The following is a 20,547-nucleotide window of genomic DNA, read 5'->3' as shown; positions in this document are numbered from 1 at the left end:
CATGCCAACCGGACCCGAGATCCATCGTCTTCTGGTCAAACATGTGGGCCCGAGTGATTTCAGTAAAATCAGAGCAGTAGTCACTGGTCAGGGCTGTGACTCCCGCGACGAGGCACCCGACTGGGATCATGCAGATAACGTTGCCTACAGAGCATTTGTCACCGCAGTATGTGCAGCTGTTGTTACAGCTTTTCCGGCAACAGTAAACATGGCCCTCATCAACAGCACAAAACAAGGTAGGACCGAAGATGTAACGTCTTACTATCAGCGTCTTGTGGCTGCTTTTCAGATTCACATCGGCCTCGAGGAGCCCACAGACATAACCAACATGACTGTGTGGGAAACTCATCTCAAGAACACCTTCATGAACGGGCTTCTGCCAGACGTCAAAACTGCCACTGAACTGGGTCTGGAAGATGCAAGGCTCACAGAAGTGGTAAAACATGCACGACACAACTATAAAATGCATGTGGAAAATCAAATGTGTCAAGACAAACGCAGCAAGCAGACTGGGGAGAAAGCCCAGCTTGCGATGCTCCAAGCCGTAAAACAGTTGACACTGGGTGCAGAAGGAGGACGAGACCCCCACCCATCCGGAAATTCTTATGGGAGGGACCAACAGAGAGGACGAGCGTATGGAATAAATCATGGGAGAAGAGGGCGTTTTCAAGGAGGGGCCCCACAAGAAGTGCAACCCGATGAATGCTTCCTCTGTGGCAAAACAGGACATTGGTACAAAGACTGCCCCTACCGTCCAAACCAGGTACGTCAGCCACATGGACGACAGCGCCACTCCGGGACTGACAGAGGGGGTCAACAATTTGGCACTTCAGACTGACGGTGCGATGGGGAGGGAGAGCGCATGATGTGACGGAGGACCGACTGCTTCATCTCCAAAACAGGGAAGTGAAACACACCACACACAAACAATGCTGCAACGAAGACCTGCTTCCTCGCACGCACACCCACATACACACGCACACACAATGCTGCCATGAAGACCTGCTTCCTCGCACGCACACTGCAGAACAACATGCTGTTTTGCTCAGCATCATTTCTCACTTAGAGCAACAGCAACAGAATACATCCACACCACCACCACTCACGTATGCTATGTTTTCATCAGATGCATACAAAGATATGCCAACTACAAGAGTAATTGTGGAAGGGAAAGAATTGACGTTTTTAGTAGACTCCGGAGCTACTCATTCAATAATTCAAGAAAAACATTTTCCAAATCAAAAAATGAGTGGGCGGTATGTATATTCTCAAGGGGCTTCAGGTTTGACTGTGACAGAAAAATTTACTGCACCTATGACGAGTGTACACTCTGACGAGACTGACCTAAACCCTGACATAAAAGTAAAACATTCATTTTTACTCTCTTCACTCAGTCCCATAAATCTGATGGGCAGAGACTTGATGTGTACATATGGTATTTGTTTTTAACGTCATCTCCAGGCGGCCTTAAAGTGGTTAGGCGTAGAGCCGCACTCCAAATGGTGCAAAAGGCTCCCTCTAATCCTCTTTTGTGTATCAGTGGTGGATCCCGATCGATGATGCTCGGAGGCTAAGCCAGGCTGGTGAAGCACGGGTTTCTCCTCATGCAGACCGTATGAACCCTGAACACCTGCATTGCACAACATATGTCTCAGAGGGTCCAGACGGCTCTTCTGAAGAGACATTTTTTGAGGCCCTCAATGATGCAATTGCCTGTTCTACTTTGTACTGGTCAACTTGTAAACCTGCTGTGTCTATTTCTCTGTCTCCCACACAGAAAGAACTGTTTCAAGTTCCCAGCTCACATCCCCATGTCTCACTGTCTAAAGGACGCCTTGACCAATGGAGGGATTTGGGACCATTTGTGGCTCAGTGTGAATCTCTCACTGACTGGGAGGAGACAATCGATCCGCTTGTTCTGCGCTCCGCCTCTACAGGGTTTCACAGAACTCACTGTGTACTCCTCACATCAGCTTGTCGATCTGTCTATGTGTTTTATGAGCACAACGACAAAGTTGAAACATTTTTAACAACTCCCACGTCAATTTCTCCCGCTCTTGCGTCTGTTCCACAGACACTCTGGGTAGCACACAAATATGACGTAGGCTTGATCAACAACTGCCAACCCGTCGTCATCACTCCACATTCTGACTTCCGCCCCCACAAACACCAGTACCCCCTCCGACAAGAGGCCATTGACGGTATTACACCTGTATTAAATTCGCTCCTGGAGGCAGGAGTGATAGTTCCATGTCCAGACTCACCGGTCAGGACGCCAATATTTCCAGTGAAAAAAATCAGAGATGCTGGCAAGCCTACAGAATGGCGTTTCGTGCAGGAGCTAAAAGCAGTAAATGCGGCCGTTCATGCACGGGCACCAAATGTTCCTACTCCTTACACAATCCTAGCTCAGATTCCTCCTGAAGCTAAATGGTTTTCTGTTGTTGACCTGTCGAATGCTTTTTTCAGCGTGCCAGTCGACAAAGACAGTCAATTTTGGTTTGCATTCAACTTCAACGGTAAGCCATACACTTTCACTCATTTGTGTCAAGGCTATACCGAATCACCCACAATCTACAATGATGCGCTCAGAGAAAGCTTGGAGAGCGTAACGCTCTCTCCCGGCTCTGCACTTCTGCAGTATGTTGACGACTGTTTGATTGCAGCTCCAAATCAGGCACAGTGTCAGACAGACACGCTTAAACTACTCAAACATTTAGCGAAGGAAGGCTACAAGGCCAGCCTTTCTTAATTACAATTTGTGTTTCAAAATGTGCGTTTCCTAGGTCATGACCTATCTGGAGAAGGAAAAACCCTCTCCCGAAAAAGAATCGCTGCGATCGTATCAATACCGAAACCCAACACCAAAAAACAGATGATGTCCTTTTTGGGCATGTGCTCATACTGTCGATCATTTATTCCAAACTACTCACAAATGGAACATCCGTTATCAAACTTAATCCATGGGAAAAATCTTACAGCGCACAACAAAATAATCTGGACTGAAGAGGGTCTTGGAGCCTTCACACAAATGAAATGTGCTTTGCAAACTCCTCCGACTCTTGGACTGCCGAATCCGAATAAGCCATTTACTCAAACAGTAGATGAAAGACAGGGCTGCATGACTTCTGTGCTGCTACAACCCCATGGTGATAAACTCCGCGCGGTGGCGTATTTCTCCGCAAAACTTGACCCTGTCGCTGCAGGACTGCCACAATGTTTGCGCGCTGTGGCCGCGGCACTCACAGCCTCACGTGACATAGTGGGTTACGCACCTCTGCTCGTTCCGCACGCGGTTTCTTTGATTCTCCTCGAACAGAAATCATCTCACCTCTCTGCGGCTCGCTATTTGCGTTACCACACGTGTCTCCTGGACATGCCGAATGTCACTGTAAAACGTTGTACTAACCTTAACCCTGCATCATTACTTCCTATTCCTGGGGATGGGGAGGACCACAACTGTTTGGCTGAGCTCCAAGCTCAGTGCACTCCTCGCCCTGACCAAGTGGACACTCCACTAACTAACAGCGACATGGTAATGTATGTGGATGGATCCGCCTCCCGCGATCCTCAGTCTGGTGAAAATCGTGTTGGTTTTGCTGTTGTTTCTGACTCTGGTGTGCTGTGTTCGGGTCCTCTGCCATGTCACCTCTCAGCCCAGGCAGCCGAGCTCATCGCTCTGACCGAGGCCTGTAAACTGGCTAAGGGTAAAACAGTCACAGTTCACACTGACTCTCACTATGCGTTTGGTGTTGTACATGATTTTGGGGTGCTGTGGAAACACAGGAACTTCCTTAAATTGGACGGTAAGCCCATCCTACACCACACTCTCATTGCTGAACTGTTGGAATCCATGTTGCTACCCACAGCTATTGCTGTCTGTAAATGTGCAGCACACACGTCCAATACGGATGATGTATCACAGGGAAATGCTCGAGCAGACACGGCTGCAAAAGCTGCTGCTCTGCTTCCGCTTCCCACTACCTGTGGCTCTCATGTGCTCTGAGAAGTCAGTTCCCTCCTCTCTTACAGCGATGCAGTCACTCTCTACCCCTGATGAAAGACGGCTTTGGTCCACATCTGGCTGTGTTTACACCAACGGTATCTGGACTGGACCCGACGGCAAGCCGTGTTTACCTAAACACTATTTTGCTCATTATGCTAAGTTGACTGGGAAAGTTACGCGCACTTAATGAAATGTGGTTAACAAAGGGGTTCACAGCATATGCACAAAACTTTTGTTCTGCATGTGTCACCTGTTCTACTCACAATGTAGGCAGGCCCTGCCTCTAGTGTTGATGTACATGCGCATGAGAAAACGAACATGAAGCAACCTGAGTCCCTTCGAGATATTGTTTGGTTTTCCTCCTCACGTAGTAACCGAAGCACCGACGGCACCACTCCCTTCAACCGCATTATGCGAACATGAAATGTTAACATATTGTGCACAACTCTCTTCTGCTCTGTCTAACATACGACAACAGGTTGCAGCCGCCCTCCCAAAACCAGCTGAAGGCCCACTCCACAAACTGAAACCTGGTGACTTTGTGGTGGTGAAAGACTTCAGGAGAAAAAACTGGAAAGCACGACGCTGGCATGGACCATTCCAGATCCTCCTAGTCACCCAAACAGCTGTCAAAGTAGCTGAAAGGGCAACTTGGGTCCACGCGTCCCATTGCAAGAAGGTTCCAGATCCAGTACCAGCAGTGGGCTCAGGCGACCCTACCCCCACAACAAGTGTCAATCAACCGACACCACCGTTGCAGTGACCACGGACGGGTTCACAACGGGCAGTTGACCGAGAGACACAACGTGCATTGTGATCTGTGTTGACTGTCTACAACGCGGATGCCTCACAAGAAAGAAGGTTGGCAGACTCCACATCCCAACGTGTACCTGCGGACCAACACAAGAAGAAGAACACGGTCAGGACCCCTCCACATAGACACAGTAGTCGTTTGTGTCACTACGGTTTTATTCATATTATTGCTTGCTTCAGTTTCAAGTATCTTTTTGTGATTTTGTAATCAGCTATCTAAGAGTGGTTTACACTTGCTTGCTAAATACGAGACATGGTCTCACAAAAACATTTTTTTTTTTGCAATATTTTGTGTGATTAAAGAATAATCAAAAGAGTGGAATGTAATGGTAAAATATGTTATAATATTGTTTTGTGCTAAAGCCGTGTCTCAAGTGTCCTGTATTTGACCCTGATGTGCAAAGAGCAGCATGATACAAAATGTTAGTTTGCAGCTGTGTCCTGAGAAGGGAGGACGGTCGACTCGATCTCATAGACACTTCAAAACAAAGGACTCCTGTTCATGGCCTTGGTTCATATCTTATTCAGTACGAAAGTTCCGGGTCCAAGTTTTACTTTTATGTCAATTAATTATAATTTGCACCGGCCACTGAGGAGGATCTTGTGTGTGTGTGTGCTACCCTCAGCTTCACCTGGGTTCTTATCTCAACCTGCTTTGCAGCTTCTCGTAACTGGCACGGAGAATGTTCTTCACATGTGTATAAAAACTCAGCGTTTTTACTGCTCGGAGACGCCATTTCCACAGATCACCGTGATACGTGCCTGTGTATTTGACCTCCTGCTTGCAAGCAATAAATGGACTTTTTGCAACTTTGATCATTCATCAAGACTCTGTTTTATCAGACAAATCATTCTTTTCTACCAAGCTTTTATTGAAATATTCCACAACATCCCCCCGTGGCCTGATGCCAGGGGCTGATAACAGGAGCCCTGCAGCTCTCCAAATCCCACCTGGCCATAAAAAGAGGATGTCCAAAAAGAACACAGAGAGCTCCCATTGGCCGAGGACAGTGACATTTATTTATGGACCTTAACTTTATAAAAAGAGATTGCGCCAAAGAATCGATCTCTTTCGCCTGACCTTCCGTTAGTGCTAGATCGAGACAACACAACTTTGCTTTCTTTTCTTTTCCCTCCAACTCCCAAGTTTCAGTCTTAATCACTCTAGACAAACTCAAGATCCTCCGTCTTCTTTTCGCCCCTTTTGGACTTTATTCCCGCTGCAACCCGGAGGACTGGACACGCAGCTTCAAACGAGAAGTTCTAAATCGCCTTTGCCCACTTTTTTTCCTAAACGGAGCTCAACTCTCACCAGTCAGCTGAAAACCGATGACCGACGCTACGTCGATCGAGCCCATCAACCCATAAGAGACTTGTTTTCTGGGCAGACTAATTGAGGGTGTTTATATAAACTTGATGTTTATTTGATTTGTTCAGTTATAACGTGGTACGATATAGTCCGGATCAACGAATCCGCTACCTTTTATTTATGTTTGAATGTGTACCTGCAAATGTCGTAATAATACTGTTGATCTGATACTGTGATACGCTTTTCTGCAAGGGAGTGAAAGCGCCAACTGTATTACGCTGTTGAATGATATCTCATGGTCAGAATAGTTCCTTATTTTCTTTCGATCTTAGATCGCTTTTCCCGGGTCTCCGCCACGAGATCCGTTTGCCTGCAATTTCATTTCGTATCGCGAGCCACATCGTTTGTTCCCGTAACTGCACACACATAAGTCCGACCATACTGATTCACATTGCTGATCTACGTTCCGCTGGTAGCGCGTCAGAATCTCCTCACGTTGCGTCTAAGTATCCCCCTCCTTTTTCCAAGCCGTGGTCCCTAGCAACAGATAGCGGTGCCATAGCAGTGCAATTATCGTCTTCCCCGTTGTTTTACTACGTGGAACACTTCCGTGCATTTCGTTCTCGCTCGCCCCTCGCGTCGAGTAGTCGTATTACACCGCCTAACGTTCTCGTCTTCCTCGGTGGTTTGATTTAACGGTCTCACTTCCGCCCGCTGCTCTCGCTCGCCCCCTAGTGTGATAATCGGCACTCCGCTTATTTTTGCGGGCAACCCCACCGTCGTTCCTTCCCTGCACCCCCCTCTCTCTCCCCCTCTCTCTCTCGCACCCCCCTTCGCGCTCTCACACACACACATACACACACACACACACACACACACACACACACACACACACACACTCTGGTTTTTGATTGTTTGTTTAGTGAGTAGGTTTAAAATAAGTGTTATAGGGTTAGTTGATTGCAGTTATAGGTGATCTTGATCGGTGTTTCTGTGAGTTAATAAACCCTGTTATACTTTAAAGAACCGTTTTCCTGTGTTTAATTGTGGTTATATGGTGGTGACAGTTGACATACATTGCCAGTGCTCAAACTTAAATCCTTCCAACATCTTCACTCTCAAGGATTGAATATCCATTATAAGACTTGATTTATAGTATTGGTTAGTGGTCCCTGTTAGCTCAGGGTGGTGCCCCGTTATTTATTTTAAAGAAGTATCTTAGTGATTATTAATAATTCTAATAATGTCCATAAGTTAGTTCCTCATTTGCTAGTAACCTAATACGACCCCCTAGCCGCTCCCAACAGGATGCTGTTGCTTTTTAAACAGAAAGGCAATTTTCCATTTGCATTTATTATATGAAAAGCATCTGAATATTGAGTATTATTGGCAAACTGCACTGAGTGACTCATCAAAAGAAAAACTGAAATATTAAGATATATTTCCTCTGAGCTCAAACTATGAATCATATAGTCCTTTCTCAACATCCTCAATCGTTATCTTTTTGATGATTATAAGTTTTCATTTAAACACATGTCTTGGTCAAAGTCATTGCACCTGTGGTCTGCAAAAGACTCTTCATTTTCAGGGCTGAGAGTTCCAGCTGAGGCGAACATGATGGTGGTGTCCAGGTCAGCGATGACGCCAGAAACAGCGCTGGCTGCTGTGATACAGGCCTGGGTGCCTTTGTTCCCCGCCTGCAGTGCTGACAGAACCAAGGACACCTGGAAGTAAAAGGTAGCATTAGTTATGCAGACAGGTCCTTCAAACAAGCTGTTTTCAGAGGTGCACAGGGTTCTTTCTGTATGCCATGCACATTTTCAATAATTACCCAGCAGCTTTACCTCTTTGAAGGGTGTTAACAGAACATTTCAATCCTGCGCGTAAGGTTTTTAGAGTGAACAATATCTGAAGCTGGATTAATGGGGGACACTTGGAGTAAGACAAATACAAGAGTTAAACACGTATCAAATCAGTCACTGGCAAAATCACATTTAAGTTGATGTGCCTGAAGTCACGCATCTCCCTTGTAAAATGCTGGCTATCCTTGTATCCTAAATACTAAATAAAAAGGAGGTACATTTAAATGAGGAACAGATTGTATGTGAAAGCAAACACAAGACCACAAAGTGTTCAACTTTGCTATGTGAAAAGACTCCCTGCAACCTGGGCTTTTTTTCTGTTAATTTCTTTACGAATGACTGGTGAATCTGCTGGACTCAATCAATCAATCAAACTTCACCTGCTGGCTAAGGGGGCGGAGACTATAAATAGTCTGCTCCCCTGGCAGTTCACCTTTTTCCACTCCCCAGTGTGCGTATTCAAGTTAACGTGAGTGGTCAATTCAATTTATCCTTTTGATTGTTTAATTTGTATGCCTTTGTGATGCCTTTTTGTGACATTGTGACCAATTCCTTTGTTCTCAGACATGTGCCAGGAGCCATGTGGGATTGTTTGTTATTTGATTGACCACTCCGTTATTTAATTGAATTGTATTATTTCTTTGTTTATGTTTTTGATTCAGCACACAGAATAAATATCATGCTCCAAAAAAGGAAATAAACTACTGGTGTTACATCCAACCTGCCTTGCCTCATTTTCTCACTCCACTCCTTGCCGTTCGGGTCTTCTGACCGAGACTCTGTCTGCTCACCGAACATTCACTCCCCCCAAACCACATCACCCCTACAGTTCCTTCAATGGTGCTTCGAGCCGGAGACTGAGTGAGTGATACCATGGCAAGTAAGAAGTCAAGAGACTTGGACCTGGAAGAGAAGGCTTCCCAAGCTGGAACCAGTAGTGAAGAGACGGTAACCAGGCCTGAGCGAGAGAGGCGTCCACCTGACCGCTATGGCTTCTCGGATCCTGGAGGAATCTCCAGGAAGAAGCCCAAAAGCCTCCCTCATCACAGCCAAGCAGGCGAACTGCCTCCACCCCAGATGCTGCTGATGTCCAGGCGTTGGACGAAGAGGTCACCCACACCCACCCTACGGCCAGCCTGAATCAGCAGTGGGAGAGCAACCAGCTCTACAGCTTGCTCTACAGCCCGCTCTACAGCCAGCTATACAGCCCGCTCTACAGCCCTCTCTACACCCAGCTCTACAGCCCGCTCTACACCCAGCTCTACAGCCCGCTCTACACCCAGCTCCACAGTCTGCGCCAGCTCCACCCCATGTGGGAGAGGTGAGACCCAGCAGATCTAGAGGCAAGCGCGAGCCAGTACCAAGGTCCTTCTCCTCTAGCTACACTTATGCCAGTGGGAGTTCCCGAAGCTCACGCAGGAGCCAGCAGGTCGAGCTCACCCCTCTACAGGCGGCCATGATTGGGGAGAGGAGAAAACTTGGAGAACTGCAGGAGATGCAGAGTCAGATTCAGGAGGAACAAGCTATAGATGAACGGGCACAAGAACTGGATAGGCAAGCACAAGAAGCTTTAAAGGAGCGAGAGAGGATGACCGGGTCTCTTACTCTACAGCGACGGCTGCGGAAAGTCCAAAGAGAATTGGAAGAGGCTTGTATAATAACATCTTTCACAGGGGATGTAGGAATGACCACAGAACATCCACCCGCTCTGCGGCTATGTCCAGTGTGAATGACCCACCTCAAGTGCTGGCTCCTTTCTCCATGAGAACCAGAGTTCTATATTCAGCCGAACCTCTTGACTTGTTCTCCGAGCAGCAGGTTCTCTCTGCGGGTCCTCAAATATTGGCTTCCTATCCAGTTCCTGTGAGTCAACGATCCCCTTCTCTGTTCCAACACTTACCTCCAGCTGTGAGTCTACCCGTAGATGCTGTGAGTCAGGCTGCGACTTCTTATGCCCCTACAGAGGATCACCCAGTAGTTCAACCTTCCAATCCAGAGCATGCAGCTCCCTCACCTCCTTATTTTCACCAAAAAACGCTGACCGCACCTCATCTGGCCAGGAGTCAAAGGCCTGCAGATCCAGTTTGTGAGAAACCTGCAACTCTTTCCTTGCCTACCCCCACTGAGACGGTATCAGATGGTGCTAGTATCATGGAGCTATTAGTGGCGACTGCCTTTGGCATCCCGAAGCCAAGATTGCCTTATTTTGAGAGCATCCTTTATTCACCATCTGTCAGACTTGGTGACAGCAACGCGTTCCAGGACTTTGCTCTTTCTGTGCATTCATTGATTGGCATGCTGCGGTCAGTGGAAGGTGCAGACGGAAGTGAGTTGCAATGTGGCTCTCATGTAGACGGGCTACTTACCAAACTTCCCATTCAAAACCGAGACAGTTTCATTGAGCACTGCCTGCTTCGTGGCATCCTAAGAGAGGGTTCAGAACAAACATACACCTTGCAGGACTTTTCGGCATGGCCCCGGGCCAAGAGTATTGCCCAACAAGCCTCGGCACTTCCATCAATGGAGAAACGAGAGCCAGTCCAGAAGAACCTGGGGAGAAGGGCTACGCCAACTACGATGTACCTGAGCAACACAGCCACTGTGGAGAGCCAGCCTGATGTCCAACAGAGCCGTGGAAGGGGGGCGATCATCCATGGGAAACCCAAGTTCCAATCTTTTTGTCCATACTGTAACAACAAGGAACACTTCCTGGGAACTTGCCCGAAAGTTAAGGAGTTCAGCCCATCACAACTAAGAACATGGATAGAGAAGAATGATCGTTGCTACAGATGTGCCCGCTGTCATAAGCCAGATAACTGCACCCTCAAAAAGCCTTGCAACATCTGCATAGAGTTGCATCTCACCATCCTGCTTAACATCGTACCTCAACCATCCACAGGCCCCCACGGCTCAGAGAAATCAGCTACAGGGAACACCCTCAATCTGCTCGTCCGTGCACTTTGCCCTGCCGACACTCTGTACATAGATCAGCCAAACAAATCTCCCCGTGTGATGTTGAAGGTAGTAGTTTGGGTAGTAGTTTTCTTAATCAATGGCCGGCAGAGGCTGAGGACATATGCCATACTTGACGATGGTTCAGAAAGAATGATCATTGTAACCTCTGCAGTGTCCCAGCTGAAACTAGAAGGACCGGAAGAGATCCTGAATATCAGAACGGTGCATCATGAAGTGATTCCCATAAGTGGCGAGACAATCTCCTGTTCGATCTCCCCAGTGAGCCAGAAGAAGAGAAAATTCCTTATAGCCAATGCCTTTAGTGCCCCTGTCTTCAACTTGGCTGAGCACTCCTGTCCAGCCTCTGACCTGCAGAGGGAGTATTCTCACTTGCGAGGCCTACCCTTACCGGACTTTGTACACGCCCGGCCACTGATCCTGATAGGCTCAGATCATTGCCACTTGTTGGTGCCCAAAGAGCCTGTCCACATTGGCCCTTATGGGGGACCCATCACTGTCCATACTGCCCTGGGTTGGGCTGTTCAGGACCCAGCCAATGCCTTACCTTAACCTCCGATTTCTGGTGTACAAGCCTTGTTTACACTCTGCAATACTGTATCCTGCCCAGCTACTGCCAAGTTGATGGAGAATGTGGAGAGACTGTGGAGACTAGATTCCTTTCCACACCGTAAGGAAAAGGACGTAACCCGGTCTAAGCAAGATCATTATTGCCTGGAGCTGCTCGAGACGAAAACTGCGGTGACGGAAGCAGGGGGAGTGTCTCGATATGCTACCCAATTGCTCAGAGCACCCAAAAGTCCACAGTTAATCTCTTCAACCCATAACTTGTTGCCATGGCTGCGAGGAACTGAACGCAGGTTGAAGACGGACCCTGAGCTCGTTGTGACTCCACAACAGTATTGACCTGGTTGAAGTCTGAGTTGTGCCACTACAAGGTCTTTGTTGGCACTCGTATCGCAGAGATCCAAGAACTCACAGACTGGAGATATGTGGACAGTCCAAACAACCCAGCTGATGCCCTGACCCGAGGCAAGACACTGGGTGACCTAGCTCAACCTAACTGCTGGACGGATGGACCTTCCTTCCTTCAACACCCTGAGACTTGCTGGCCTGTTGCTCCGGGTGTCTTCCACACCTCATCACTCGCAAACAGCACTGAATTAAGGAAAGCTTCTATGTGCCTGAATGTTTCTGCTGCCACCAGTACATGGCCGAATGCCTCTCAGCATCAAAGCTGGAGTGATCTCATCACTGCCACTGAACAAACATTGACCCAATCCGATAAAGTGGCCAAAGGTGCAGCAACGGAAATCTTTTGCAACAAGCCCAGGAGTCCTGCTTCCCTGAAGAACTTGACGCTCTCCGTAAAGGAAAGCCTCTCTCTAGGCAAAGTCGTCTACTCCAACTATCTCCTGAACTGGATCCAGATGTTGGGCTGATGAGGGTGGGAGGAAGACTTCGTAGATCCCCGGACCTGGACCCAGACATCATCCACCCAATCATTCTGGACCCAAAGCATCCCACTACGCAGCTCATCATTAAGCAATATGACGAGGGAGCGCGAAATCAGATCCGTCAAGAACGCCCTAAGAGTGATTCTCGGGAATCAGACCACTTGTGAAGCTATCCTTCACACTGTCCTAATTGAGGTAGAAGGCATTATGAATTCAAAACCTTTAGGCTATCTTTCATCTGCTGCCAGTGATCCTGATCCTGTCACTCCCAATTTGCTCCTGATGGGGCGGCGGGACGCCTACCTGCCACAAGCCAGCTTTGCCAACAGCAAGCTCCTTGGGCGAAGGAAGTGGCGTCATAGCCAGATGTTGGCCGACCATTTCTGGACACGGTTCATTCGTGACTATTTGCCTAACCTACAACCCAGAGGAAAGTGGCTGAGGGAAGTCCAGAATCTGGAAGTAGGGAAGACTGTTTTGATCCTTGACCCACAACTGCCTCGGGCCTCCTGGCCAACAGGTCGAGTTACAGCTGTCACGGCCGGTAGAGATGGACGCGTACGGTCAGTTGACGTCCAAGTCGGCCCTCAAACTTATACCAGACCCGTGTCTCGTCTGATGGTGCTTCCGGAGTTGGCAGAAGAGTGAGTCTTCCTTCCAGGAGGAATTGATCCCAATTCCGGGGCGGCTGTGAAAAGACTCCCTGGAACCTGGGCTTTTTTTCTGTTAATTTCTTTATGAATGACTGGTGAATCTGCTGGACTCAATCAATCAATCAAACTTGCTGGATAAGGGGGCGGAGACTATAAATAGTCTGCTCCCCTGGCAGTTCACCTTTTTCCACTCCCTGCCACTCCAGTGCCGTATCCTGAAGTGTGCGTATTCAAGTTAACGTGAGTGGTCAATTCAATTTATCCTTTTGATTGTTTTATTTGTATGCCTTTGTGATGCCTTTTTGTGACATGTGCTATGTTGACCAATTCCTTTGTTCTCAGACATGTGCCAGGAGCCATGTAGGATTGTTTGTTGTTTGATTGACCACTCCGTTATTTAATTGAATTGTATTGTTTCTTTGTCTATGTTTTTGATGCAGCACACAGAATAAATATCAAGCTCCAAAAAAGGAAATTAACTACTGGTGTTACATCCAACCTGCCTTGCATCATTTTCTCACTCCACTCCTTGCCGTTCGGGTCTTCTGACCGAGACTCTGTCTGCTCACCCAACATTCACTCACCCCAAACCACATCACCCCTACAGTTCCTTCAGTATGAATCCTGAATCAATCACAGACTCAAAGTGGAAAGGACTTTGAATGTGTGAGCGGCGTGCTTATTTTCTCCCTGGGTCATAGTAGGAAGATATGAGTAATGTCATTAGCTGCACAGCGCGAGGGTAATCAGGAGGCCGTGCTATCATGACCCGCATGACTGCTACCATATAATAACGCACCAGTTACTGCCTAAGATAACATTAACATTAAACCTATATTCTTCCAACTCTATACGCCTTACTGCTACAGCATTATGGCTAAAGCTAAAACTAACAACAAATAATGAATACAAATTAGAATAAAAAGCTTACCTCTCATCTACAGCATACTAATCAGTTATCCAGCGCTAAACAGCTTATTCTTAAATCTTACAGTGAACACAGGCCTCTATGTTTACTATTAGAAAAAATATATGTATAATTGTTAATGAATGCATTAAGCATTCCAACTACTGTTCTTCGAATCTTTATTCCAACATCTTATTATTCTATTTCTTCCGCCGCATCTTTCAACTCCTTCACACTTTCAGCTATTAAAACCATTCAAATATTAAAATATTCAGCTCTTTCAGGAGAGGGGGCTATGGCTTTTCAGATTTCTAGCTCTTAAGCTTGAATTTATATAAATCAATAATCATTAATATTTTAACATGGTTTTCCAATGGAGACTGTTTTTCAAATCCTCTTGTACTTCTTCAACTTTCAGATTCTTCAGCTTCACCAATCTTTCAGCTACAGACACCATTTAAACTTTCAAATGTTGACGCAAGTCTCAACTATTTTATGAAAACTGCTTGTTGATATCTATTCTACTTTTTTCATAAGCACTAATTATGTTTCACTAGTTCTTTGCTCCGTTTCTGAGTTTTACATGAGTGTGTATTGCGTCTGCTAGAGTGAGACCCGGAGATCTTAGAGTGTCGGGCAGCATCAGAATCTGGTTAAAAAAATATGGAACTTCTGTCCTTGCAGCCAAAGTATACCCTCTAGAGGCTTCATTTCTTCAGATTAACGAGGGCATGGTTGTGCTGATTGGATTAATGTGTTCATGGAATCCCAGAGTTCTTTAGTTATGGCTTAAGGAGTGTTAGAGTGACACAACCTCTGCCAAAAGCCCCATAGGCTCCAATACAAATCTGCCGACATATTTCTCACAAAAATCCAGAAGGTACACGTTTTGTCAACTGCGATAGGAGCCATATTTATTACCGGACAGACATAAAAACACATCCATGCGCTCGGTAGAGTCTTGGGTCTCTCACAAGTGTCTTATTTTTTAGATAGCTGTTATAGTTTTGCGCTGGTGGTGATTTGTTTGAGGTGTGGATTCTGTGTAACTCGCTGTCCTGTGTCTGCCCTTTGCAGCAGCTCGTTAATGAGCCCAGGTGCGCCGTTGCCTTGGTTACTCGCACACACATGTATCTCTGTCTGTGACTCACAGCTGCTCCTATGACCTGATTAGTGGAGTCACATGACGCAGCTATGCTTTCTGTCAACAAACTAACATGATAAAGACACGAGCCCCCACCCCCCCTCCACCATGACCTCTTCTCACTGTTAATCACTCAGTCAGTCGACTGACTGTCTGTTCTAATTGTCTAATTCTCCTCTTTCTCTCCCTCTCTATCTCTTCCTCACCACCCCTCCCTTCCTCACCCTCTCACCCTCCCTCTCTCTATCTACACCCCCCCACCCCACCCAATCCAATAATATCAAAATAAAAGCCCCATGGAGGAAATTCTTACTGTAATGTTTGTGACGAGGCCTATTAATTGAAAACCTCTTAGTTTGAATAACAAACATTCAGTCTCCCAACCCCCCCTCACCCAATTCCATCATTACAAAATAATGGGTCATGTACCTTAACCATGAAGCTCAGAATGAAGCGGTTTCGTTGAAATACGTCTTTCAAATACTACCACAACCACTACGAATATTTCTAGTACTTCTAGTACTACAACTGATACTTCTACTAGCATACTACTAGTATTTCTAATGCTATTAACACTACAACTACTACTAATGTTATTACAAATACATTATCTGTGTGCTTATCCTGCACGCAGGGTCACGGGGGGGCTGGAGTCTATCCCAGCCAACTTCGGGCGATAGACAGGGTACATCCTGGACTGGTCGCCAGCCAATCGCAGGACTAACACAAAGACATACAACCCTTCACACTCACATTCATACACCTACGGGCAATTTAGAGTCCCCAATTAACCTGATCCCCAGAGCATGTCTTAGCTCTGGGCTCTAGTAGACTGTGAGAGGAAGCCAGAGAACCCGGAGAGAACCCACGCAGACACGGGGAGAACATGCAGACTCCACACAGAAAGGCCACTGGGCGGAGTCGAATCCAGGACCTTCTTGCTGTGAGGCAACAGTGCTAACCACCACACCACCGTGCCGCCTATGTATATCAAGCTTCCTTATGATCAGTTGCAGATACGGTATCAGTTTCAGTCCACACAGCTCACCTTCTCCGTGACTGCACGTGCACACTCGATGAGCTCCCTCTTGGAGAAGCTGTCGGTGGGGCTGAGCTGCAGAGCTCCAGCCTTCTGGACAATGTAGATACAGCCATGGCCCAGTTCCTGCACCCGTGTCTTGATCTGGTAGCCGACCTAACAAGAATACCCTGGTATTGACTTACACCGCATCCGTCTTTTTATTTGCGTCAGTGTACGCAATGTCCTAAACTAGCGTGTCTCGTATCAAGTGGGTGGATGAAAATGATTTTCAGCCCTTTCAGAGAGGGAATTCTATCACTAAACCTTTCATTTACAGACTGAGATTCATGGTCGGGTGGTGCTTCATTATGAGCGTCACTACAGTATAGGCTTTTAGACTTGTGGAGCCATAATGTTGCTATGGTAACCAGCAGGGTTTTTATAGCAGCCTGTTTTGCACAATGTATTGGTAAGGTCTGCGTGCGTATTAGTAAAATGCTTCCACACATTTTTTAATCCCGGAATCCACAGAAAATACTATATGGGTGTTTAGAGCAATGCGTGCACACAGGACCCATCTGCTTTGATCAATGTATGAGTGAATACATATGAAAAACAGTTTTTGTTTAAAAATGAAGATTTGCAGTAAACTGATGTTTCAGGTGCAGAATTTCAAAAAAATGAATGGGTTTTGTTTAAGTATTAAGTATGTTTTTTCCCTCATGCACTCCATAGGACAGAGAGCATGTCTTCTCACCTCCTCTGACTCTGCAGTGGCTGCAGCAAGGCGTCCTTGGTGTGCTAGCTGACCATAATCTACTGTGACCTGTGAGGCAAGGCCGCCAAGCTCTTCAGGACAGGTTACTGACTTAGTCATCTGGCAACAGAGAAAATACATCATCAGCAGGGGCAGATTGATGTTTATGTGGCCCTGCTGACAACTATTGCCACTCTAAAAATCAGAAAGTCAGGTTTGAATATCTTACCATCTCTTGCGCAGTGATAGCAATGGCTTTGGAGAACTTCACCATGGTGGTTTGGTAGTCTACGAAGGTGCCCTCAGGTTCAGGTGGTGTTCCTTCCTCCAGCTGTGAAGAGCAGCCTTTCAGTACTTAACCAACTATTGTACATAGCTAACATAAAGGGGCCAATATATACTCCAATATTAGCTATCGTAAAGTTTATATTTATTGTATTTGCTTTACTAAAAACATTAGTGAGAACATGTAAATCTTTTTAATGTTGGCATTCTTTTAAAATGCTTCCTATTTATATATGCTAATGGGGTTATAATGATGGTTTCTCTGTTATGTTTAAGCTGAGGGTAAAATAAATGGAGAAGAAAAATGAAGCATAAGATTTGAGCCAAGTGCGAGTGTGAGCTGTTCATCATCAATTATTAACATTACTGTCAACACGGTGACATGTCCCCCGGCAGGGTGGACGACAGATAACCTCACCAGTGGTTATCTGGCTTACTATGCTTTTACTCTTTCACCGAAGGCTCATTTTGCCTTCAAACAAATAAGATGGGAAATAAGTGTGAACCTGCAATCCCTTTAAAACCACCTGAGCGAACATGAGATATTATGACACAAACATGAGACCAACACAACCTTACTCACCCTGCCCATGGCCTCAGCAATGGACTCCACCATACCGCCGACCATGCCCCCTTCGCTGGCTGCTTCGTTCATTGTCACCATGATGTCGTCCACGGCCTCCTTCATCAGCTGGGCCGCTTCGGAGATGGCATCGTGGGTATGGGACGCCTGGGGACACAGTCAGCTAATTGACGTTTCTGTGACACTTTCTCAGCTACAGATTGTCCCTACAGCTGGTAAGTAGGCAGTGTTTCACTAGAGGACACTTCACCTGGCTGGACTACTGCGGCTATAAAGACTTGTACTACTCCAAGTCCAAAATGTAATAAAGTTATCCCGCTATACCAGGGGTGGGCAATTAATTTTTACCGGGGGCCTCATGAGCAACCCGAGCACTGCTGGAGGGCCACATCGACAATATTTCAATTAAATTTTGCTCAATATTATTTTTGATATGCCTTATGCCCTAAGATAAATAATAATAATAATTTCATTTACCCTAACTTAACTTTATAGAAAAGCAGATTGCTTTTGATGGTTTTATTTAAACTCTTAATCCTTAAATATTTATATTAGGCTATGTGAAATTGAAATAAGAAAACAAAAACAATCATTGAATCGCTGCAATTTATTTTTATCTTGTTCACACTTTAACTTTGTTCCACAAAAAAGGAAAAACCACAAACAACTTAACACGTTTATAGAAATACTGCAATACAACAAACAATAACCTGTTATGTTTTCCACCTCATTTTATCTCTTCAGCGCGAATAATCCAGTCTGTTCTGGGCTTGAACAAGGGCATTGAAATCTGGCTGAATGTCTGAGGTGGCTATGCGAAGGACAGCTGAGAGGTACTCATCAGTGATAGAGGATCTGTTTGGATATGTTGAACTTCATCACTGAAAATGTCTGTTCACATACATAGGTGGATCCAAAGAGGTCCAGAATCCTCTGAGCATGCCTCCTCAGGTGTGGAAAGTTCTCCTCTTTGAAGGAGGAGTAAAAGTCCAGCAGCGAGACTGAGGTGCTCTGCCAGAAGTAGGTCAGACTGCAGGTCAATGAGCTCCATCTGAACATCGCTTGGTGCATTGTCCACACTGCAGTTGAAGGGAGAAGAAACCATGTGCATTTCACTCTCAAGAGTTTTGAAATCTTGAAATCGCCTTGAAAACTCTCCATGGAGTGCTTCAAACTTGCTTGAGTACTTGTGGAGGTGATCGGCTGATCTTGTAGCTTCCTTTAGTGTTGGCAAGTGGGTCAGAATGTTGTCCTTCACTTGGCTTGAGAGAAGCTGCAACTTTCTCATGAAAGCCGTCACTGCACTGTACATCTCATGCACAAAAAGGCCCTTGCACTGCAGTTTGACATTCAGTTCGTTCATGAGTGCACATCCACAGCGAATCCGAGGTCTGCCACCCAGTCTTCATCTGAAAGTTCTGGGATGACATGTCCTTTCTTCCCACAGAAATTCTGAATCTGGTCTCTCAGGTCCCAGGCACTTCTCAGTACTTTGCCAAGGCTGAGCCACCTGACGTGGTAGCTTATGTCACCATGTTCACTCTCATTTTCCTCCAAAAGTGCAACAAATTGTCTATGATTTGACGCTCTCGCTCTGATAAAGTTAACTGTTTTAGTTATAGCATCAACAACATGGTTAATTTTTAACACAACACTTCCTGATGTATAAATGTCAATTTCTGCACAGGGTTAATTTCTGTCACTTTATCCTGCATCCTCTTTAAAAGTCCAACATTTTTCCCCGTCAGATTTGGACAACCATCTGTTGTCACACCTGCCAGCTTGTCCCATTTCAGTCCTGACCGGTGCTGTAGTGGTAAAATTAGAGGTGGGTAAACTCTGAATTTGGTGATCATACAGACCTCATCGCGATGCGATGCAACGCGACACAAAGCGTCGCAACTCTGTAAGGCTGTCCTGGCTATATTGCATTATATTTTCTGTCCAGATATGTGGGTGGCATCTTCTCTCTATTTCTCCTCTCACTGTGTCTTCAGTCTCAGATTCTTCTTCCTCTCCCTCTACTTCAGATTCTCCACTCTCCATCTCTCCTGCCTCCGTTTCTTCTCTTACTCCTCTCTTACTACTTGTTTCTTCATCTCCTCCCTCTATTTCATCTTTCTCTGTCTCCCCTTTCTCTGTTTCTTCATTCTGTTGGTCTTCTTTCATTTCCTCCCCTTTCCTCTTCTCCACTCTTTGGTTCTCCACTGTCATGATTTCTGAGAACACCAGTTAAGCAGCCTGTCAATTACACTGACAACATAAGTTAAAGGAACACTCATGTACTACCTATGTCATCATAAATAGCCTATACAGCATGTTTTTTCACATTGAGAACTGACTTGTTTTCAAATAATCTATGTTTACATAGACTTAAAATAATTGATTAAGCATATAGGCCTATTCAGTGAAGCAACAGCTTTGCTCCCCGCTCACGTTTTCTATGAGAGCCGGACATGATGAAAGTAAAAAACTAATATATTTGACTTTGATCGCGAAATTTGAAGATTCTATAGCTAAACTAAAACATTTCTCTTAGCTATGTCTAACTGGCTTGCACATAATCTGTTGACAATTTTTCAATGAATTAGCCTAATCTGCAGCAATATGCGTGAGGATAATTACTAATTTTATTAGGCCTATTTAGATGGGACAGGGAAGGCTGGCTCGTTACCTGCATCATTGTATGTAAAAGCACGTTATTAATAGCGTTTGTCCCTGTCTTAATGCGATGTTGTGCGAACCAAAACAACGTTTAAAAACGTGAATTGATCTTC

At 45.9% G+C, this 20,547-nt stretch overlaps 1 protein-coding gene and 1 pseudogene across 4 annotated transcripts in view; both read right to left on the bottom strand.

Moving 5' to 3' along the window:
- Positions 1-20,547, bottom strand: part of LOC120812370 (talin-2-like) — a 127,335-nt gene that overhangs the window by 21,351 nt on the left and 85,437 nt on the right. For all 4 annotated transcript variants that reach the window (XM_078097927.1, XM_078097928.1, XM_078097929.1 and 1 more), the window contains 5 exons: positions 17,771-17,917; positions 17,132-17,233; positions 16,903-17,022; positions 16,173-16,319; positions 7,686-7,852 (listed from right to left, as the gene is read on the bottom strand). In XM_078097927.1, coding sequence (XP_077954053.1) covers positions 7,686-7,852; positions 16,173-16,319; positions 16,903-17,022; positions 17,132-17,233; positions 17,771-17,917 — 683 coding nt within the window. The remainder of the gene's footprint in view (positions 1-7,685; positions 7,853-16,172; positions 16,320-16,902; positions 17,023-17,131; positions 17,234-17,770; positions 17,918-20,547) is intronic.
- Positions 18,541-19,743, bottom strand: LOC144391306 (general transcription factor II-I repeat domain-containing protein 2A-like; annotated as a pseudogene).

Source organism: Gasterosteus aculeatus, chromosome Y (genome assembly GCF_964276395.1).
Source record: "Gasterosteus aculeatus chromosome Y, fGasAcu3.hap1.1, whole genome shotgun sequence".
Classification (NCBI taxonomy): Eukaryota; Metazoa; Chordata; class Actinopteri; order Perciformes; family Gasterosteidae; genus Gasterosteus; species Gasterosteus aculeatus.
This window is presented reverse-complemented; position numbering and strand designations above follow the sequence as displayed.